The sequence below is a fragment of the Patagioenas fasciata genome, chromosome Z, assembly GCF_037038585.1.
Source record: "Patagioenas fasciata isolate bPatFas1 chromosome Z, bPatFas1.hap1, whole genome shotgun sequence".
NCBI lineage: Eukaryota > Metazoa > Chordata > Aves > Columbiformes > Columbidae > Patagioenas > Patagioenas fasciata.
This window is the reverse complement of record NC_092560.1, coordinates 84,302,901-84,323,561: the sequence shown is the minus strand read 5'-3', so window position 1 is coordinate 84,323,561 and position 20,661 is coordinate 84,302,901. Positions and strand designations below refer to the sequence as shown.

Below are 20,661 nucleotides of genomic sequence, written 5' to 3'. Positions count from 1 at the left end.
GATCTTTCCAATTGGGTCTAGTAAATAGCGTGACCAACGCGTTCTTCATCTAACTAATAAATACTAAATGATGTGAGGGCTTCACAAGCCGTGTTCTCCTCTTAGGGACATGGGTTAGTGGCAGAGTTGGGTTGTGCTTGGACTCAATGATCCTGAGGGTCTCTTCCAACCGAAATGATTCTATAATTCTATGATTCTATGCCCACAGTTGCAGGGTATGATGAGGAAAGATAAGGAAGACCCAACAGATCAAGACCTGGCTGTGGTGGTGGTGTCACCGGCAGAATTATGGGGTTTTTGGTCATGGGGTGGCTACGTGGCACCTGATCTGCTAACAACAAATGGGGAAGACGATCCTGGGGCAGGAATTAGGACTTATCAAGAGGGCTTTAATGAGATTGGAAGGGCCATGGGGAGAATTGTCTGGAACATGAGGAGGGGGATGATTGGGTTGAGTGTCAATGGGTGAGAATCAAGGGGAAGGGCAACAAGGTGGACGTCCCGGTGGGATCTGTTGCAAACAACCCAACCAGGACAAAGAGGCAGACGAAATATTTTGCGGCTATAAAGCCAAGTACATGAGGAGAAAAGATCCTTTTAACAGATGCTCAATTTTAGTGTTTATCACTGAGCAAATCTCATAGTCGAGGTGAATCTTCTTCCCAGCACAATTCCCACACGGGGCTGCCTTGTGTCAGTTCATTAAAAGCCAAGTCAACATTGTTCTACAGCTTATGGATAAACATTCTCTTCAACATATTTTAGTCTTTTCAGTCCATTTTGCCCTCTTTTTATTTATACTTTCAACAGCCTAAATCTCATCTCCGGCGACAACGCGTTACAGCTTAGATGCTTTAATTAATTCACCTCCTTTTACCTAATACTGAAATAAATTGTCAGCGGCGAGCGATTAAATAGATTGAAGAAGCAACGTCGTCATTCCAAAGTGAAAAACACACACTGTTAATTGTTAAATAATAAATCTGGAAGAATTCAGGCTCATCTCCATAATCAGGATTTACTGTTTATGAGAACAAATCCCCTCCAAAATGCGCCGTTGCTTACTGAAGCATAAGCCTGATTAATTTGATAAGGTTGTCGCGATATCTTCGATGGCTCTAACGCAGGCAGTCGCAAAAACTACAGCAGTTTTAAAGCGGAGTATTTAGGGAGAAAATTAACTGAGAAAGCCTTTGCATTTCTCTTTTCGGTGTCATAGTCTATCAATATTAAGTGCAAATTCAATTGCTGACGGGCTATGACAGAACAGATTTGTTGTCATATCTGCTCGAAATTGCAAAGATTTGTTGAAAATGGTTGACGTTGCCTTTTCGCCGGCTTCTCGACAATAGAATATTGCAATGAATAGTAATCCTGTCTTACTTTAAGGTGCCTACACCCTAAAAAGAAATGAAAGAATGGACTTTGAAAAAGAAGTTGTTGCTCACTAGGACTCAATAAAGAGCGATATTTTTCACTGGAGCAGCAACGCTATAAATATTGTCAATAAAAATGACTTATACAGACAAAACGAGGTGGCTGAGGAGTAGAAATGGATGCATTGAACCCAGACAAATCCATTGAAAATAAAGGAGAGAACTCCCAGCAAAGCCTGAAGTCATCACGCGATGATCCCGGCTTGCAAATCAAAGCGCGTCACTTAAATCCAACTCAAGAACTCAACGTCAACTTCACACTTTTAGCTACTGCTTTGCTGGCCCAACCACCCCCCAAAATAGCTGGACCAGAGACAAAAAGCTATTTAATTTGAGACTCATCGCAGAATGCGCTCGCATTTATCCAGCGTGTACCAAAGAGGTGGATTCTGTGAGCATCGTTATACCGAGTATTCCGTACTTTGCTTTGGAAATGGGGTTGTTTGAGGTTCCCTACTGAAGCTCTAAGGGGTTTTTTCTTCTAACATATACTTATTTCACCTCTTTCTCCTTCTTTTCTTGTAGCTGTGGTCAGCGCCATTCCGGTGCCAACGCTGGAAAGTGCCCAGTACCCCGGGATCCTGCCATCCCCGACCTGCGGGTACCCGCACCCCCAGTTCACCCTCCGGCCGGTGCCATTCCCGACCCTCTCCGTGGACAGGACCTTTGGAGCCGCCAGAAGTCAGTCCGGCCGGTTTCTTCTCCTTTTCATTATCATATATCAGTCATTTCAATGCTTTTTCATTCATTTTGCTTTACTCATAAGGATATTCCAAAAAAAAAAAGGGAGCTTCAAGAGCTCTTTCTTCATCCCAAGGCAAAATGTAGGATCATCGCTCATTAAAATCATCCCCGATAGCACTTACGCAACCTCTCCACTCAGTGTCTTCCCAAGTTCAGCTGCTAGAAGCATTTTCTTTAGTATCTAACTTGCTGAAATTTAAGCCAATTGTTTCTTGATTCGATTACAGCATGCACAGAGCAGTTTATTATATACGCCCTTCTGCAGATCCTTTTATCCTTCGAACACTGTTATCCCGTCTCACATCGCTCGTCCCTTCTCTGGAACGAGCTCTATATTCATATTTGCTCCTCTGCAGTAATAGATTTGTGGTTTGTGTGTTCCCAGCACGATTCTTCACCTTATCGTGATCTGGGGAAAGTGCAGGAGCCTCCAGCTTCACCTTCACAACGCGCACCATCTGTTCTTTGTTCAAGCCTAACGAGCGTGCTCTGCCGCATTAATTATAGTTGGAGGGCTCATATTTTCTTCTCATTCTCCCTTAACTCTACTGCATATCAAGCCTGAATTATCGACAGATTAATGTCAATCTGCGCCGCCGATTTGTTGCGCGTCACCGTCCCTGCTGCTCTTCCCATCTCGAAACACCCGATTCTTCCTCCTGTTTGCTTGTTGCTTTCAGACAGGTCCTTGGGGAGCGATGATTGAAATCTAGAGGTGGGATTGTAGGTAAAAAGTGGGTTCGGGTGTCCTCATCATCACCGCGATGCTTCTTTTCGGTGTGGTTGCTGAGGTCCTTTCAAAGCGAGATGGTGGTTTCCTCTGGAGAGCCTCACCGGCACCATCAGGTTTTCATCTGCTGCTTAAATTAATACCAAACGCACCCCAAATGCAGCGCGCAGAAAGGAAATAGATTCAGTTTCTTACTTAGACGTTGGGGAAATAAAAGTCTGATTAACCACCCCGTGCCTGATCATGGAGATGGAAGGAAGCAATTAAATGGAAGCCTGAATATTTGCTCGACTTGCTCATCAAGGACACGAGCATCTTCGGTCCTCCCATCCAAAATCTGGCCGTGAAAATGAACGCTTCCCCAGTTCTGCTGGTGCTTCAGAGATGCAGACAGGCTGGTAAATACCATATGGCATATTTTGCGTAACTATACCCCAAATAACACATCCCTGGTGCATCAGATTTACAAGAATCAGGAGGTGAGATTTTGGAAATCCTGTTGGATCCAAATCTATGGGTTTTCTCAAGTCTTTCAAGCACGGTAAACTTGAGAGTTGAGCAGAAGCCTGCAAATAATACACAAAAGTTTCTTTGGGAAGCCTGAATACAAAACAGCTTTAATTATTCACAAGACCTGATGGGCCTTGAAAAAGCTCAAGCTGTGAAGATTTCCGATAATTTGGGCAATTTCCCATTAAATAATTCAGAAGCGGTGGACATAGCGTTGTTTGGATAACGGCTGTTGGGGATTATTGAGGTCTGGGTCACTGAGACTTGTGTGTTATTTCCAAGATCATCTAAACCCATTACAACGCACAATGACAATTGCAACTGTACTCTGTGGCAAATTGACTCCCAAAGCTCCCAGATCATACAAAATCCCTCCAAATGTTATATTCTCTTTTCTTTTTCTTCTCTTATTCTCTTTCCTACCCACGGTACCGCCTCACCGAGCATCCTATTGATCGCCGTGGAGAAATCCCTGAATAAATCATAGGCCAGGCCATTAGCAAAGCTGTCGCTGCCGTACCGGTGATGCTCCAACACCTTCTTCTGGTTCCCAAGGCCCTTTTTCCGTGGACTTGAAGATTTTAGGTGCTGCGACTTCTCTTTAGGAGCAAATTTCTGCTCAAGAGGAAACTGAAGGCCATGGAGAGTCAGGTCGCAGTAAACTTGCGATAGACGTCCTAAAAAATCACTTCTCCTGCTATAATAACATCCAGAGGTCCCAAGGGGGATGAGGCCCTGGTTTGGCTGCGTTGTACATGCTCACATTCTATTTACATCCTATATAAGTTTAAAAATACCTAGGAAGTCATTAGCAAATGCGGAATAAAATTTGAAGTCTCCACCTACCATGGAAATGTGAACTCTTGGTTTCAATCCGTGTTGATTTTTCATCACCCCAGGCTGTGGCAGAGCCAATAGCAACGAATCCAAGTGGGAATATTTCCCCTTCTCAACAGAAGATACACAATGTAAAAATATGTTGAGAGCCCTCGATTCACTCATTGCTTAACAGCATTGTACCCACCGACGAGTCTGCAAAAGCAAAGGGCACATCAAAAGACTTTATATCAAATATTTATTCTTCTGCTTGGTGAGCAGCGTCCATGGCCGTTGAAGTTCAAAGCAACCTTATTCTCACCGTTGCTTGCATATCGAATGAGGCCAAGTATTGCTTTATCCAAGGCTTCTCCAAAGCAATTGGCCCCTAATTGGTTTTACTGGGCCGCGGTATAGATCTTCATGTATAGCATCATATTTTCTTTGGCAGAATATTTAACTAAGTGCAAGATCACAACTAGAACACAGCATGGTGTTATCCGCTTCGTCTTCAAGGTCGATTCTGAATTAAAAAGGTAATATTTGGAGAAATGAGCAGAATTGTTGGGCGTAGAAAGGTGTATAAAGGCAAATATCTGGCGGGGGATTGATGCAGGTGAAGCAGTAGTGATGTGCTCATCCTCATCCATCCTTCAATAAGCAACCAATCCTCTCTTCCTTGTGTGAATTGCAGATTGATGGTTCTTGTTACGTTTGCAAGCACTCACTTCTTAGTTTAGAAAATAAAACCTTCTCCGCATGAAGCACCTTCATTAGACCACTTGCTTTCGATATTTAAACCCCAACTCTAGCTTCTAATTTTAATAGAGCCATCGCAGCTTTCTCTTCAGTAATAGTTGGAGGATAACCTGGTATCTTTTACGTAATAATGATTACGTGGGTCTCCAAATTTTACAGCTAAATCTGCGAGATAAAACGTACCCATATGGTAAAAGAGTAATTTAAGATAAAGCCTTTTAATGCGGAGACTATGACGCTGATAAAGCTTTGTTATCTGGCAGTACCAAGAAGGTATTTGATGGCGAGGAGCAGTGTCTGGTTGATTTGTTTCTCTAAGCAGGTCAAGAGCCTCCCAAAAGAAGTGTCCTTGGGCTCCATAGGAAGTTCAGACTTGGCTGAACGTTTTGAGGTGAAGAGCGTAAAGATTTCATCACAAATCCTTTATCACCAAGGGTTTGCTGCAGGAAGCGTTGTCACCTCAGATATGGACCCCTACGAGACTTACGTGCTGGTTGGCATCTTCCTTGAGGAGGACAAGGTGAAGGGAGAGAAGAACCCAACGCCCATGGGAACCTGGAGCAACACCGCGCTCTGACACCTTCTTGAATGTGTAGGCAATGAAAAGATCTATAAACTATGGATTAAGTGACCTTCGAAGGTCCCTTCCAACCCAAACTATTCTATGATTCTATCATTCGTGCTCTACAAATAACCGCAATATCTCTGGCCTCTTCAAGGTGAACGTTAGGCCTCAAAGGAGAAAAGAGGCGTCTGTTGAGCAAAAAGGGAAACAAAAGAGCAGAGCGAGGGTAATGGCGCGATAATGCAAAGAGCCTTGAAGGGGAAAACAACCAAATGAGCCCTGGTCAAGAAAACTTCTACAAAATGTAGATGATTTTGACCTTGGCCTGCTCCTGTCGTTGGCTTCCTGTCCGTGGTGTTCACTGTTGCCCTGGCTGTCTGTCACACTGCTATAGGAACAAGCAATGGGGCTGTGGAAATGAGGAGAAACCCTCATTTCCATTTTTCAAAAGTGCTTTGCCGCTTAGTAGGTTGCAATTACTTACATACTTTGACATTAATTATTACAAAATGCCTGGAGAGTTGGCTCGGTGCCGGAATTGCACGTTATTCGCACAGCGAGTTGCGGTTGTTGCAGGAGGCTTTGAAAGGAAACCGAATCTCTGGGGCGTTTGGGGTCCTGGTATAATAACTAATCCCGATCGCTGCGTGTCAGGAAGGTTGTTTTCTTCACTAAAAGGTTGAGTTTTCCTCAATTTCAGGTTCCCGCATGATTAATTCTTGTGCTGTGAGTCATCCCGCCTTGTGGGGATACTGTGGAGACACCGGCCAACACGCTCCAATTAAAGAAGTGCTCGTTGTCATTAACCACTTTGCTTCCTTCCACTCTTCTCCTTACTTATTTCACCTCAGACCTTGTGGGTGCTCTCACCCAGAGGAGAATTTTTGGCGGGAGGTGGGACAAGGGCCAGGAGATGCCACCAGCCCAAGCACTTGGGATGCAGGATTTGGAAAAGATGAGCTGGTGTTTCCAATCCAATCATTGAGGTTCAGAAGAGACCCTCGAAATCATCGAGTCCAACTCTTAAGCCAACCCCAGCACTAAACCCCGTCGCTAAGAACCTCATCTACGCTTAACTACATCCCGAAGAACCTTCTTGCTGCTCTCTGGAAAGCACCACTGCAGATTTAGTCCTTGTAATTAATTCTTAACTAGTTTGGCTTGTCATCAATAGGCCTAATGGTCAGGAAGAGACTGGAAAGATATTAAAGACAACACTGTGGACCATACCCGTCCTTAAAGCTCCTGTACAGTCATCATCACGCTAAAATGTATAGTTCCTGGGTTTCTAGAGGGCTGTAGAAATCAAGAGCTTTTCTCTTTGTCTCAACCTTTGTTTTCCTTAATACTACGTTGGCTTCTGGTTTCTGATGTGGAAAGTCCATGTCAGGGCTTGGTCCCTAAACCTCTTTTTAAGCAACATGGCAGAACACAGGGAAACCATCTCTTCTATGAGGTGGTTGACATGGGACATTGACCTCTCTGAAGAATCGACTTGGAATATAGGGTAATAAAACAGCAGCCCACACGGGCATGCTCAATGTTACCTCTGAATCTTGGTGGTTGGTTATGTGGAAATTAATTAAGTCCTTTTTAATGTCGCGAGCTTTTCTCCCCTGTGACTAGAACAGCTCTGTCATCATGGAGTTGTAGCTTGTTCCAATCTCCGCGTGATGGATTTAGGTGTTTATTGATTTAAAAGCACACAGCGAAGAGAGAAGGAGGTAAAGATACCATGCTTTTTTATTTTAAATGCATTTTTAAGGAATATATATTGTGATTCAAATGGCATACGGCCACATCTGGGCTCTTATTTGCCTGCCGATAAGTTGACGGAACTGTTCACATGTTTTCAGAGCATGGATGCTCACGCTACCCCTCCTGTTGGAAATGACCATCAAAGCAGGAAACGGGGTGTAAAAATACATAGTATTTTGGTTGGTTTTTTGACTTGGGCTCATTCCTCGCAGCCGTCCCAGAAGGCCCGGCACCGCAGCAGCCGTCCCTGCTCCCGCAGCCGCAACCCGAGCACCCGAGCGGCGAGGACGCCCCGAGCAGGACCATCCCCACCGCCTGCGTCCGCCCCACGCACCCCCTGCGCAGCTTCGCCAACCCCTTGCTACCTCCGCCCATGAGTGCAATAGAACCCAAAGTCCCTTACACGCCGCTTCTGTCTCAAACAGGTAAGAGCGACGCGGGGGTGTCGCGTCCCAACAGATGGGGTGAGGGATGAGTTAACTTTGAACGCAACACGCGCCCTGACTCAACAGGTGGGACCAAGTGTGAGTTAACCCTGGGTTAATTCTGCGCCGTTATGTGAAGTGAATGACACACAATCCCCCCCGGGGTCCAATTCGATTGTGGGTTTTACCAAAAGAACTTGTTGGAATATTGGTTGCAGCGAATGGTGAGTTGGCAAAAGTATAAGGGAACTTATCAATACATGAACAGCGCAAGTCCTATTACGAGTGATATATTGGCAACCATCAGTAGCTATAATATGAAATTTAACCAGAAATCAACAGCAGAGCTTAAAGATGGTGCTATCCTTATATGTTCAAAAGGGAAAGAGAGTGGTAGAGGGAAGGAAAACTAAGGTATAAGGGAGAGAGAAAGAGAGAGTAATATATATATATACGGAAGGAGAGAAAAAGAAATGAGGGTATAGAAAAAGGGAGAGAAGGAAAGAACAGAGAGAAAGGAAGAAAGAAAAGGGTGAGCGATCCAATCTCTTACGGCCCCGCAGCGTGGGTGACAGGACTTGTAGGATGACGTGTGGCCTCGGTGTTCCACGGCGAGGATGCCGGGGTCAGGAGCCCAGCGTCCTCCCATGGCTGGTTCAGAGTCAGGGTCCCCAGGGTGCTGGATTCCCTTGGTGAGACTGGTAGGACCCTGGTGAAACTGGTGTTCCCTCGATGGCGACTGGACAGGCCCTTAGATGAGACTGGTGTTCCCCCTACTACACTGTGCTGGTTTAGCTGGGCTTTTTATAACTCCCAGAGTAGAGCAAAGTCTGGGTTGGGGCGGGCAAAAGCGGTGATTGCGGAAGAGGGACGAGTCTGGACAAGTCCTGGGCCACGTTGAGGGTCTCCGCCTTGTGTCATGCAGAAATCCAGGGGGAAATGGTGACTGCAAAAGATCAAGTTTCCACAGGCATATCAGGAGATGGGGCTGTGTGCCCTCCAGCACATCCTCCATCTCCTGTGGGTCAAGCAGCCTGATCTGTGGCTCGTTAGCTCGTCGTTGATGCGTAGATCGCGGTTCCCCCTTGCTCTCAATGTCCCTTCTCCTGGCTGAACTACTCCCAATGTTTTCAGCCATCAATGCTCAACAAGGGGGAAACTCCCGAAGCCTTCGATTCTGGAATAAATATATCAAACATTTACCAGACTGGAAAAGCCTGTTGGGAATAACAAACCTGGGCTTGTTCCCCATCCCTCCAAAGCCAACTGAAGGGTCTTTGTTTCAGACGGACTGTTGGAAGGAGCAATCCACACATTTGGAAAGAATCCTTCTGCCTAATGCGGATATTTTCCCACTTCTACATATAAACTTCTTTTAGTTTGTAACTTTTAGCTGTTGTATTTCAGGTAGCGCACAAGACAAATAACCAAGCTGGAGGTTCCAAGGTTACGCTACGGCATTCGCCCTACTCCTTTAGTTTGAGTAATCTCCAGTTTGGCTCAGAAGACCTTGGAGAACTCAGCGTTTTCCTGTTCTAATCCTGCTTTCCGAGCATCGTTTTCTTGCCACAGAGCATATGTTGGGTCCATGTTTGCAACCACACCATCGCTGCGTTTTTACTGGAAGCACCCGCCATCCATCAGCAAGTAATCCGGTTGCTGACAGCAGCCAGAAGTAGATTAATCCTTATTTATTGGAGAACTGCTTTTGCCAAATAGCGCTGCTGAATTATGTTTTAGATATAGTCGAGCCCATTCATCTTGATGTAGTGCTGCGTTCTACTTTATGAGGATCCAGCTCCCCTTGTCTTGCTCTCCTGAGTAAACCTAATTACCTCGAAAGGGCTCTTTGTTCTGCAAGTCAATCAGAGTTTGCATTTTAACCATCATAATTAGGAGATGAGGTAACGAGCGAGGCCATCAGGACACGTTACTCATCTTCCTAAAGAATCCCATCATCCTGAATAAGAAAATAGGCTTTTTGGGGGGGTGAGTAATCTTCTTGAACAATGTGTAGGACTCTGTTATTTGGCAAAAGTTGATGGTAATAATCTGCTCTAAAGCAATGGAAATAAATAAATGCTAAAGCAATGAAAAGATCTGGTGTGCCGGACCCTGACACCCAAATGGGAACAGGTTGCTGGGTTCTATATGGCATCCTGTTGTATGCACTGTTAATCTAAATGTATTTGCCCTCTGAGTCACCACCCAGACTGATGTTGCATTTACCAACACCTTTGGAAATGTTAATTCTACCTCCCATTTTTCTCCTTGCGTTGTTATCTGCGGAGATTGATCCAAAGATTTGCAGCAAGGACTTTCAGAACCTGAATTATATTGAGTTTATAACCCCGGAGCGGACGACCAACACTGGCCCTCACGCCATATTAGTAGCAAAATTAATGTTTGGATCGTGCCCAGTGAATTTGTCGTGGCTTTGATTGCTAAAAGGAGGTATCTCCTCTAATATTTTATCTATATCTATAGTAGCATTCTAATGAGCTGTTCAGCTCTATCATACGGGTCATAAAAAAGATATACAGCCATCATTATTCAATTGCGGGGGATTCTGCCATGAATAAATGTGCTCCTGGCTTGGGGTCGTCACATCAGCCTCATCCAGAGCTAAATTTGCCATTTTTCTCTTGGTTTTTTCCCCCTTTTTTATTTCTCGGGCCCAGTAGATCTGAACTCTTCCCATTGAGCCCTCCCTGTTGATATTCAATCAGAGAGCAGTCAGGCAGAAAGGGACCTGGGGGGACTCATGGACAGGAAGCTCAACAGGAGCCACCAGTGTGCCCAGGTGGCCAAGAAGGCCAATGGTGTCCTGTCCTGTATCCAAAGCAGCGTGGTCAGCAGGACAAGGGCAGTGATCCTTCCCCTGTGCTCTGCACTGGGGAGGCCACACCTGGAGTGTTGTGTTCAGTTCTGGGCCCCTCAGCTCAGGAAAGAGATTGAAGTGCTGGAGCGGGTCCAGAGAAGAGCAACAAGACTGGGGAAGGGACTTGAGCACAAGCCCTATGGGGAGAGGCTGAGGGAGCTGGGCTTGTTCAGTCTGGAGCAGAGGAGGCTTAGAGGTGAGCTCAGCACTCTCTAGAACGACCTGAAGGGCAGTTCTAGCCAGGGGGGGATTGGGCTCTTCTCCCAGGCACTCAGCAATAGGACAAGGGGGCTTAAACTTAAATTTAGGCTGGAGATTAGGCGTGGTCAGGCATTGGAATGGCTGCCCAGGGAGGTGCTGGACTCACTGGCCCTGGAGGTTTTTAAGCTGAGATTGGCCATGGCACTTAGTGCCATGATCTGGTCAATGGGCTGGAGTTGGCCCAAGGGTTGGACTGGATGATCTCTGAGCTCTTTTCCAACCCAGTCCATTCTGTGATTCTGATTTCTGCAGCTCATTTTGACTTTTTTGCCATCAACTCACATCAATCGTGTCTCCTTGGACACGATTCATCTCGGTATTCTTCATCCTTCAAGAATCCTCGCAGTTCTTAGGACAACAAAAGCTTGTTTGCACCCCAGTAGATCCCCTTCCTAAACCCGGCTTTTGGTGATCTCTGTGAAGAGCATGGCATCGCGAGCTTGATCCACATCTCAGCGAGGTTGATGGCCTCTCATTGCTGAAGATCATAGTTGGCTTCTCTGAGGCACTTTTGCTAGTAACAGATTTTACAATCACACGCCTATTGTATGCATCATAAGATTAAGAATTGGTCCTAGATCCAGATCTTGAGGAAGTCCACCTTCTACTCCAGTTTTTTCCACTATGCACCGTTTCTTGCTGTGTCTCCATAAACCAGCTCCTTCCAATTCTTGCATTCATCTCCGTTTTCTTCGCTTTTAGCTCTTGTTTTTTCCATGTCTCTGTTTTGCATCATCACCCAGAGCACCCGTAACACGTGAACCACGTTGGTCTTCAGGTTTGACACAGACCTCAGATCCCTTGGGTGGTAACACAGCATTTTTGGGGCCATTTCTGTGTTTCCAGCTGTGCTTTGGAAACGTGAAACAGCAGAAACCCTGAGCCCTCCCCCTGAAACGAGTTGTCCTCATCTGGTTAAGTACATCATCTCATGTCCCCGTTGACACATCTCAACACAACATAACGCCAAGGAGCTCTCCCGAAGCATCGCCGTTGAGAAGATGGATGCTCTGGTGGTTTTACTTGGTGTCCATCATCATAACGTACAGCTTAGATTTAGAAAATGGCTTTTTTAGGGCTTGACGTGGGATCGCGCTGCTGTGCGCATCTCCTGACATCTCAAGGATGGTTCGGTACAGGCCTCGGAGAGGTGGCGGTCGCTGGGATTTGCGCCTGGTAGCCATTTATTATCTCACTAATGAAGTGTTTAATAACCCTCCTGAGAAAATGAAACTTCTCAATGGTAAATCCATGCTTTGGCCGCCCTGATTTGCACCGGATCGGGGTTGTCACCTCCGGCCTCTCGCGGTCCCACTTCCAAGGTTTCCTCTGTTGTCTCCTTGTGATGCTCCCGCTGATCTGGAGAACGTTAGAAACCAAAGTGCTTTTAATTTAATTAGCTACTCATTTGCATGAATCAGTTTACTTAGCATGTCAACCTTCTGCGTCCAGATTCTCTTCGAGAGGCCTGCTCGCGCTTCTTAACGTTGTCCTTTGTGGGAAGAGGGCTCAAGTCTTGTACTAATTACGCATTAACGGGCATTCCCTTGGAAAAGGTCACCGCTGTAGGACATAGCAAAGAGCTCGAAATACGCAGCTATGTGCAAGGAGAATTTACTCGGCTTCATTTTAGTGACGAGCATCACGATTTGCCTGTTGCTTTCGGGAGCTAAAGGGCAAAAAGATGCACAAGCTGATCTTCCTAATCATCATGATGGCTTCTCATTAACGATATCCAGGAGGGAACATCTCTCTTTGAGCTGAAAAATGGGTCTTTAAGTCCTGATTACTACAATTAATGAGTTACACGTGAGAAAGGAGCATTTTACCACGGGATTTAAGGGATTACAATAGCGACTTACTCATGAGCTCCTCCCCACCATCTCAAATATTTCCTTCTCCATAAGTCGCACTTGTAGAATAAAGAATAAATGGGTCCATTAGATAACAAATAATCATCACGGATCATCACTGTGGCAGTTGGATCTTCTTATTTATTCTTCATGTCACAGTGACATCCCAGGACAAATTCCCTGGATTGGGAATGGGATAAGTCTCTTTTTACAGGGCTCCTGGAACTGAATGATGCCACAGCTACAGGTGGCCCAGTTATTAAATAAGGCTTGAAGCGATGAAAGCGGGGCTGGAAGAGCGAGCGTATCTCTGTGCTGATCTCTTTTAGTTTGTATTGAGCTTTCACACCTTCGTAGCTCCGGCTAAAGCGGAGTTATCTGCGATCCTCAGCCCGACAGGAACGGCGTATGTGAGTCTCCCTCTCTACCCCCGTCTTGCAGCTCCTTGCTTGTGATGAACAGGCTGTTGGCAGCGGGATTTCGGGAGGGATTTTGTTCGCTCGTCTGCTCCGTTGTGTTTTCACTGCTTTAATTAAAAATAGAAACGCGATTCTTTGAAATACCAGGAAATTAATCTGCAGCTCTCATCTCCCAAAGCTGGAGGGATACGGAGAGCTGTCGTGACCACGGTGATTGGGTGGGATTTGGGGAGCGAGAGCCGGGGCTGCTCCAGCTGCCAACTACGCTGGAGTTGTTTTCCAGGCTCAGGAGCTTTGCTTTCATGAGGTGTTAATGATCTGTAAGAAAAGAGAAGTGATCAGGTGGGAGTCTGGTGCTGAAGAAAACAAATAGGTGTTTAAACTTGAGGTTCAGAAAGAGGTGGTTCGGTTTTGAGTGGAAATTGGGTGGGTTTGTGGTCCGAGACGTGGATATTGGAGCCTGTGTGTGCCCCACGTGGATGGAGACATCTCCCACGTGGATGGAGATTTCTCCCACGTGGATGGAGACATCTCCCATGTGGATGGAGACATCTTCTGTGCAGATGGAGACGTGTCCCATATCTTCCGTGTGGATGGAGACATGTCCCACATGGACGGAGACATCTCCCACGTGGATGGAGACATCTCCTATGCAGATGGAGACATCTCCCATGTGGATGGAGGCTTCTCCCATGTGGATGGAGGCATCTCTGACGTGGATGGAGACTTCTCCCACGTGGATGGAGACATCTCCCACATGGATGGAGAAATCTTCTATGCAGATGGAGACATGTCCCATGTGGATGGAGACATGTCCCACATGGATGGAGACATCTGCCACGTGGATGGAGACATCTCCCACGTGGATGGAGACATCTCCTGTGTGGATGGAGACATCTCCTCTGTGGATGGAGACATCTCCTATGCAGATGGAGGCATGTCTCATATCGTCCATGCAGATGGAGACATCTCCCATGTGGATGGAGACATTTCCCACATGGATGGAGACATCTCCTGTGTGAATAGAGACATCTCCTCTGTGGATGGAGACATCTCCTCTGTGGATGGAGACATCTCCTGTGTGGTTGAAGACATCTCCTATACAGATGGAGACATGTCCCATATCCATGTGAATGGAGACATCTCCCATGCAGATGGAGACATCTCCTCTGTGGATGGAGACATCTCCCACGTGGATGGAGACTTCTCCCATGTGGATGGAGACATCTCCTGTGTGAATAGAGACATCTCCTCTGTGGATGGAGACATCTCCTATGCAGATGGAGACGTGTCCCATATCCATGTGGATGGAGACATCTCCCATGCGGATGGAGACATCTCCCATGTGGATGGAGACATCTCCCACCTGAATGGAGACATCTCGTGAATAGAGACATCTCCTCTGTGGATGGAGACATCTCCCATGCTCCTGGTCACTCCATAACACAACCAGCAGTTGCTATTATGATATAGATTTTCATAACAGAAAAAAGGCAGGGAACTTGCTGCAGGTCGTAGTGGAGGAGATATATAGAAAAAAAAGCTATTTATTTATGATTTGTCATCTTTATTTCAACGGGGGTCAAATGAGCAGGATAACAATTGTGCCCTGATCCCAAGTGACGTGATCTCAGTTTGGTTCTGTAGGGCAGTTTTAATGTTAAACCTATCCTGGTGGTGTTAAGAATCGATGTGTTGTGCACCTCTGTTCCAGCTGCATCTCCAGCTGAGTGGAGGCAGATTGCCCAAAATGAAAATGCTATGATTTGATGGTTTAAATCATTAGAAGAGAACAAAAATAGAGGAGAACCATGGAAATGAAGGGCCATTCCCCAACCTGGCCGCTGCTCTTCGGTCTCATTTTGTCCTTTAAACTCAACATCAAACTCAACATCAAACTCAACATTAAACTCAACATCAAACTCAGCATCAAACTGGCCAGGCAGGGGCCACGGCGCCCAGGTCTTCGTATCTTCCTTGTTCAGATGTATTTTTCCCAGGAAAAGTTAATTTTCCATGTGAAAACTTTAGGGTTTTGCAAAAGAGCGAAAAAGCCCCATCAACAAAGAGTCACGTCAACAGGAACTTGCAAATCTCCTGGGATTGCGAGGCCTCATGAGCAGAGCTCATGGAATAGGATTGAAGAGCGTTCAGAAGGTGTTTGTATTGCCTCTGATGCTCCTCCAGGAAGAAATCACGTCATCGCAATCCCCGTTTTCCTACCTGCAGCTTCTTAATGACTCTTTCTTTCTTCTTCTTCCAGGGCCTAACCTCCCCAAGGCTCAGGTTAAAACAGCTTCCCTTGGCTTGGCTGGGAAAGCCAGGTCACCTTTGCTACCCGTCTCGGTCCCCACGGCGCCGGAGGTGACAGAAGAAGGTCACAAACAACCAGAGGATTCCACCAACGTAAGGAGCTCATCAAGTTCTATTCTCTAGTCCAATTTGCACGTTAAGATATCACTGAACTGCTGTTAGAAAGCTCATCAGAAGTTCTGAGAGGTGGTGGGAACTTTTCCATTGACTTTAATGGACTTTGGGGGGTGTGATATAGGGGGAAAAGCACTTAAATTCTGGTCATATCATCCACGGGACAACTCGCGCAACCTCTCCTGAGGTATTTGGAGGAGAGAAAGAAGGGGGTGAGAAGCACGATAAGGGGAGAAAAATAACTTTAGCAGGGAAAATGAGTGTATAGTAATGCCAGATAATGGTGAGAAAAAGAACATTGAGGGAGGAGATAAGTGAAACTGAAAAGATGGTGAAATTAGAATAATCTCTTTGCTTCCATTAAGACTGTGAAAGAAAGGTCTCACATGGTTCAGAAGATGAAAGAGCGCGAAAGAAAAGGAATGAGGGGAAAAAAGCGCGATATATTAACTACATGTTGTATATCACCTCTTTTCATCTACTCACACGGGAGAATTCTTTGCAGTGATTTGTCCAACATCTTGTTAGGGAATCCTTTTACGTTTTCAATCTAAAGGGCAAGAAAAAGGATTTGACGTGGGTACGGAGGGTTTGGTTTGCTGCCTGATGAATGCAGGACATGGTTGATTCCTGCTTTGTCATATAGAAAATATACATATATATATACTTCCGCATATCGGCGCAGGAGGATTCTCAGGTTTTACTGGGCTATTTGGCAATGCAAAGCACCTTATTTTATCCCAGCACAGCATTTTGCTCCCAGGAGCAACGTTGCTCAAGCTCCACAATTGTGAGGCCAATTATAGGCAACAAACTCATTGTTTGGTCAGAATTTGGGGAGAAAGGGTGAAATTGGGGGATTTTGGTTCTTTTTTGAGCTCGACTCAGGGCCTGATGTGTTTAGATGAGCTTTGGATGTCTCCCTTGGATGCTAAAGATGTTTCCCTAGTGGACACATGCAACATGAGGGATGGAGCTGGGAAACGAGGACTCGGGGAAGGGTCGTTAACGTTTCAGTTGCCCTAGTGTGGTCACCCCTGGTTTTCAGCTCATGTGTTGAGGTTTTGCCATCCAACCTGTAGGCATCAACCCATCCTTGAATGCTCTCGGGCTCTGAGCAACCTGATCTAGGTGAAGATGTCCCCGCTCATGACAAGGAGGTTGGGCTAGATGGTTGGACCTTCCAACCCAAACCATTCAGTGATTCTTTATCCTGGTGGGAGGAGCGCAGGAGGTGCTGTTGGGCTTCCCTTCCCATCCCGCTTATCCGTGTGTGTTTGTTGACTCGCAGGTTTACGAGCAGGACGATCTCAGCGAACAGATGGCCAGTTTGGAGGGGCTAATGAAGCAACTCAACGCTATCACAGGCTCAGCCTTCTAACGGCTCTTGATGAAGCGCTAATTATCCCGGAACATTGCGGCATACCAGCATTTCACACATCCCACCCCCGGAAAATCATCTTGTTGCCGGTACAACTCCTTCAGTGCCAAGAAGATTCTTAAAGGAATGCTTAAAAAATAAAAGTAAGAAGAAAAAGGAAAGAATAATCATAGAAATGTTACGGAACTGTAGATCTGGCATCTCAGATGATGGAAACGGGTCGAGGCGAATGGCTTCATCACCGCGGAGTCGTAGCGATGCCACCGGCTTGCTCGTTTTGATCTCCTAGTCTTCGTAGAGCTCAAGTTGTCATGATTAACTCATGGTTTGCTCCGTAGAGGTTTGTAGCTCTTTGTCTAGGTCTAGTCTTACCTCACACAAGCCTGTGTTTAAACACAGACCGTGCCGCTAATGAGACGGTGTTGTAGGTCACTCGTTTAGGGTTGGGTTTTTTTAATTACCGACTACAAAAGCACCCCTTATTATCACGTCGCCGCGCCAAAAATGTGCGACTTCTCCCACAATGAAAAGGCAAGTTCCCCATTCCTTTTGTCAGCCGTCGCTCGTCTCGCGCGATGATGCCAAGAGGACGGAATGTGCGGTTTGCTCCGAGCTTCAGCTCGTAATAAACCACGTCTACCCGTGGCGGCCGATAAATTAATTAGGAAAGGTTTTCTACGAGGATAATATTTCCTGATTGCGATGGAGGGATCCATCTTGAGGGATCCCCTCGCGCTTTAGCGCGCGTCGCCGTGTTTATTGACAGCGATAACTGGCTGAATTGCCTAAATTTTGTGTGTGCGCACGCTTTATTGCTAAATTTTCGGTGGCATTCAGCGGTAATCCCTGTTTATGCAGCTGAATCACCAACGGGGACCTGATTTGCATGTTTATCAGTTAGGAGGCTGTGAAACCCAATGAGAGAGTTGCAGCTGAATTATTCCATTCAGCTCTGCCTTTGATTTCAAGCTTGAGTGGGTCATAATTTTAGAAGAGTATGGAAGGGATAGGATCTTTACAACCTAATAGCTCCTTTTATTAGGTGGGTAATTATATGTGAATCTCCGAATAAAATATTTGGAGTAAAATGGCACTGCAACAGAAGTAATAATTCAGATTATTTTCTCCGGCCCCGTGCTGGAAAGGAAATGGGATGTCAAGGAGGAATTCAAATGCTTCATTAGAAACTCTAGCGCGTTTGTGAAAATGCTCCTTGAAAAAGGCCTTGTTATTCAATTTACTAAGATTTTAATGAAATATTTCTCCGGAGCAGGGAAATTTTGCTTGCGTGGGAGGCTGAGCTTTCAATTTCTAAAGATTTGTAACCGAAAACCTCTCCTTAAAATAAAACGCACCAGGCTTTCCTGATGAAAACCCAGCTCAGCTGGTAGACCCGGTAGAATCACGACCTCCATTGTAACTCCAAGAAAGAAGGTTTGAATGCAACTTTTCAGCAGCTCCCCAGCCTTATTTGCAGAGATTGAAATAGGGCTCAATCCCTGAGCTTCTTATTTTAGGAGCTTTGCCTTTAGTTTATTTACAGGAGCATCTTTTCATGAACCCTTCTCTTTCCAATGCGGTGCGGGTAGGATGCTGCACGTCTGGCTTGGATCCCTCCTTGACATTTTGAAAGTATAGATGATTCTTTAGAACATTTCTCCAGAGCCTCTGCACATGTTTACAGCCCCTTCTTACTCTCTTTGACATCTTTTGCCAAAAAGAAATAGCGCCAGCCACAAAATCTGAATAATAAGAGGCAAAACGATGGCGTGGAAGGATGGGAATGAGTTAATCATGATCCCTTGGGAAGCGTTGGGTGTTTTCTTCTCTGCTCGGAGCTGATGGTGCGATTCCTGCTGTAGCTCAACAAGGATGCTTCAAATCCATGAGCAGATGCTGGTACGTCCTGCCGTGATGGGACAGAAACCACCTTTAGCCACAACCATGGTCAATCCCAAAGTCAATGGAGATGAGGGAAGAGTTTTGCAGTAAGACGGCCAATCTGCAGCCCCCTCCGCCTCAATTCTGAGCTGGATCCTTGAAAGCTGGATGGAAGAAGGTTTATTATTTAAAAAATAATAGCTTTTCCTGTCAACTTCATCTCCCTGCATCCCCATCACCTGCTCAGCGTCCTGTCCTGTCCAACTGGCTTCTCGGAAGCTCCGTCACCTTCATTTTTGTTAACGTTCTCAGCAAAAGGCGTTGACCGCGTCTTCGTTCTGGTCGGGGTTGGCCGGAGAAGACAAGGCAGCCCCCGCGGACACGGATTTCCACGTCGGGACAAGGACCGATGCTGTTTTTATCCTTGTAAAATAGCCCCGGCGATCGCTCCGTCGGCGAATCGCCGCCACATTTGGGACGGGGCGGGGTGGGAGGGGTGGCCTTTTTATAAGTAATATTTAATTTATTCTTTTCGAGTCTTTTTTTTTGGATAATTTATGATAGACAAGGGATACCTGGCTGGAAAAAACTAAAGCAGGCTGTTAAAGCTGCAGTTGTGCCCATGGCCGTGAGTGCTGGGGAGGATTTGGGCAGCGGGGCCGTGTCGCCGGTCACCGTGTCACCCGTCACCACCGCCAAGCGCCAACTCCAGCCTGTTAGCCCAATGCCTTGGCACTGGGAAATGCCATTAAAAGGGCTTTGCGAGGTAATTCAACAATTCTTAGCATACTAGTGAGACGTTTTTTCTGCTAGAAATGGGTTATACTCCAGCTTTAACTAGCCTTAGTGTGGAAGAAAAATAAAGAAGCTTGTTACGAAAGGCCTAAAAATGACATTTGGAGCCTCTCAACGGTTTCTTTCAATTGTCGGACTCTAGCGTTGTTAACCAAATTAGAATAGCGACTGCAATATTTAAGTGTAAATCTTGTTCTATGAAAGGAAACCTGCTCACGGCTTCCGAAGCGATGACTGTTTCTACACACAATCTTGTATACTACTACGTGAAGACAAAGGGGGTTTTGTAATGCACTGTAGAACAGTCCCAGATTCATTTTTTTATAGAAAGGTTATTCCAATGGTGCATTTTTTTGTTTAAGAAATAAAGTTTTGATACAAATTCTCTCTCTTGGTCTGGCGCCTTGTGTCCCAGGACAAAAGGTCTTGCCCAAAACCAACGCCGTGGTTTATGGAGCCAGAGCTTTCATCTTTAGTTCTCAAACTTAATAACCCATTTATAGACGCCAAAACCCTTTTTATGTTCTCAGCACGACCTTTTTCAGTATCGAAACTCCTTTTATTTCTATTGGCAGGTACCGAATCATCACGGCGAGCGAGTGGGAGGATTTTTGTGTTTGAAGATTGAGATGTAAAAAGAAATAAGAAACTCCCCCTGGAGTTCCAGGTATTTCCAGGGGAAAGGAGACACTGATTTCGTTTTATTCCTTCAAGAATTACCGCGTTTTTAAAAGAGAATGTGAAATAAAAGTCAAAAATAAGTTGAATAACCATTCCAGTGACCCCAAATGCAAACTCTTGGGGGGGTTTTGCCTTCACAGCACTTTGGAAATGTTGAGTTTTCTCCGTAAAAGGGGAATTTTCCCCTCAAATACCCACTACATTTAAACCCAAAGAAACAGGGCTATAAACCAGCCCAATGATTTGAGTTTGGATTTTAAAAGGCAGCATTCTCGTAAATCTATCACGGTTCAGGATTTTATGGGTCAGGTGGGATTATTTTGTGTTCACGCACCCAAA

The 20,661-nt window shown here is 45.7% G+C and overlaps 1 protein-coding gene across 7 annotated transcripts in view; it reads left to right on the top strand.

The window, feature by feature from the left end:
- The window catches only part of LOC136114956 (netrin receptor DCC-like), a 333,036-nt gene extending 313,010 nt beyond the window's left edge, over positions 1-20,026 (top strand). For all 7 annotated transcript variants that reach the window (XM_071801760.1, XM_071801758.1, XM_071801759.1 and 4 more), the window contains 4 exons: positions 1,962-2,117; positions 7,531-7,743; positions 15,421-15,563; positions 16,876-20,026. In XM_071801760.1, coding sequence (XP_071657861.1) covers positions 1,962-2,117; positions 7,531-7,743; positions 15,421-15,563; positions 16,876-16,965 — 602 coding nt within the window. In that variant the 3' untranslated portion in view covers positions 16,966-20,026. The remainder of the gene's footprint in view (positions 1-1,961; positions 2,118-7,530; positions 7,744-15,420; positions 15,564-16,875) is intronic.
- The last annotated feature ends 635 nt before the right edge of the window (positions 20,027-20,661 follow it).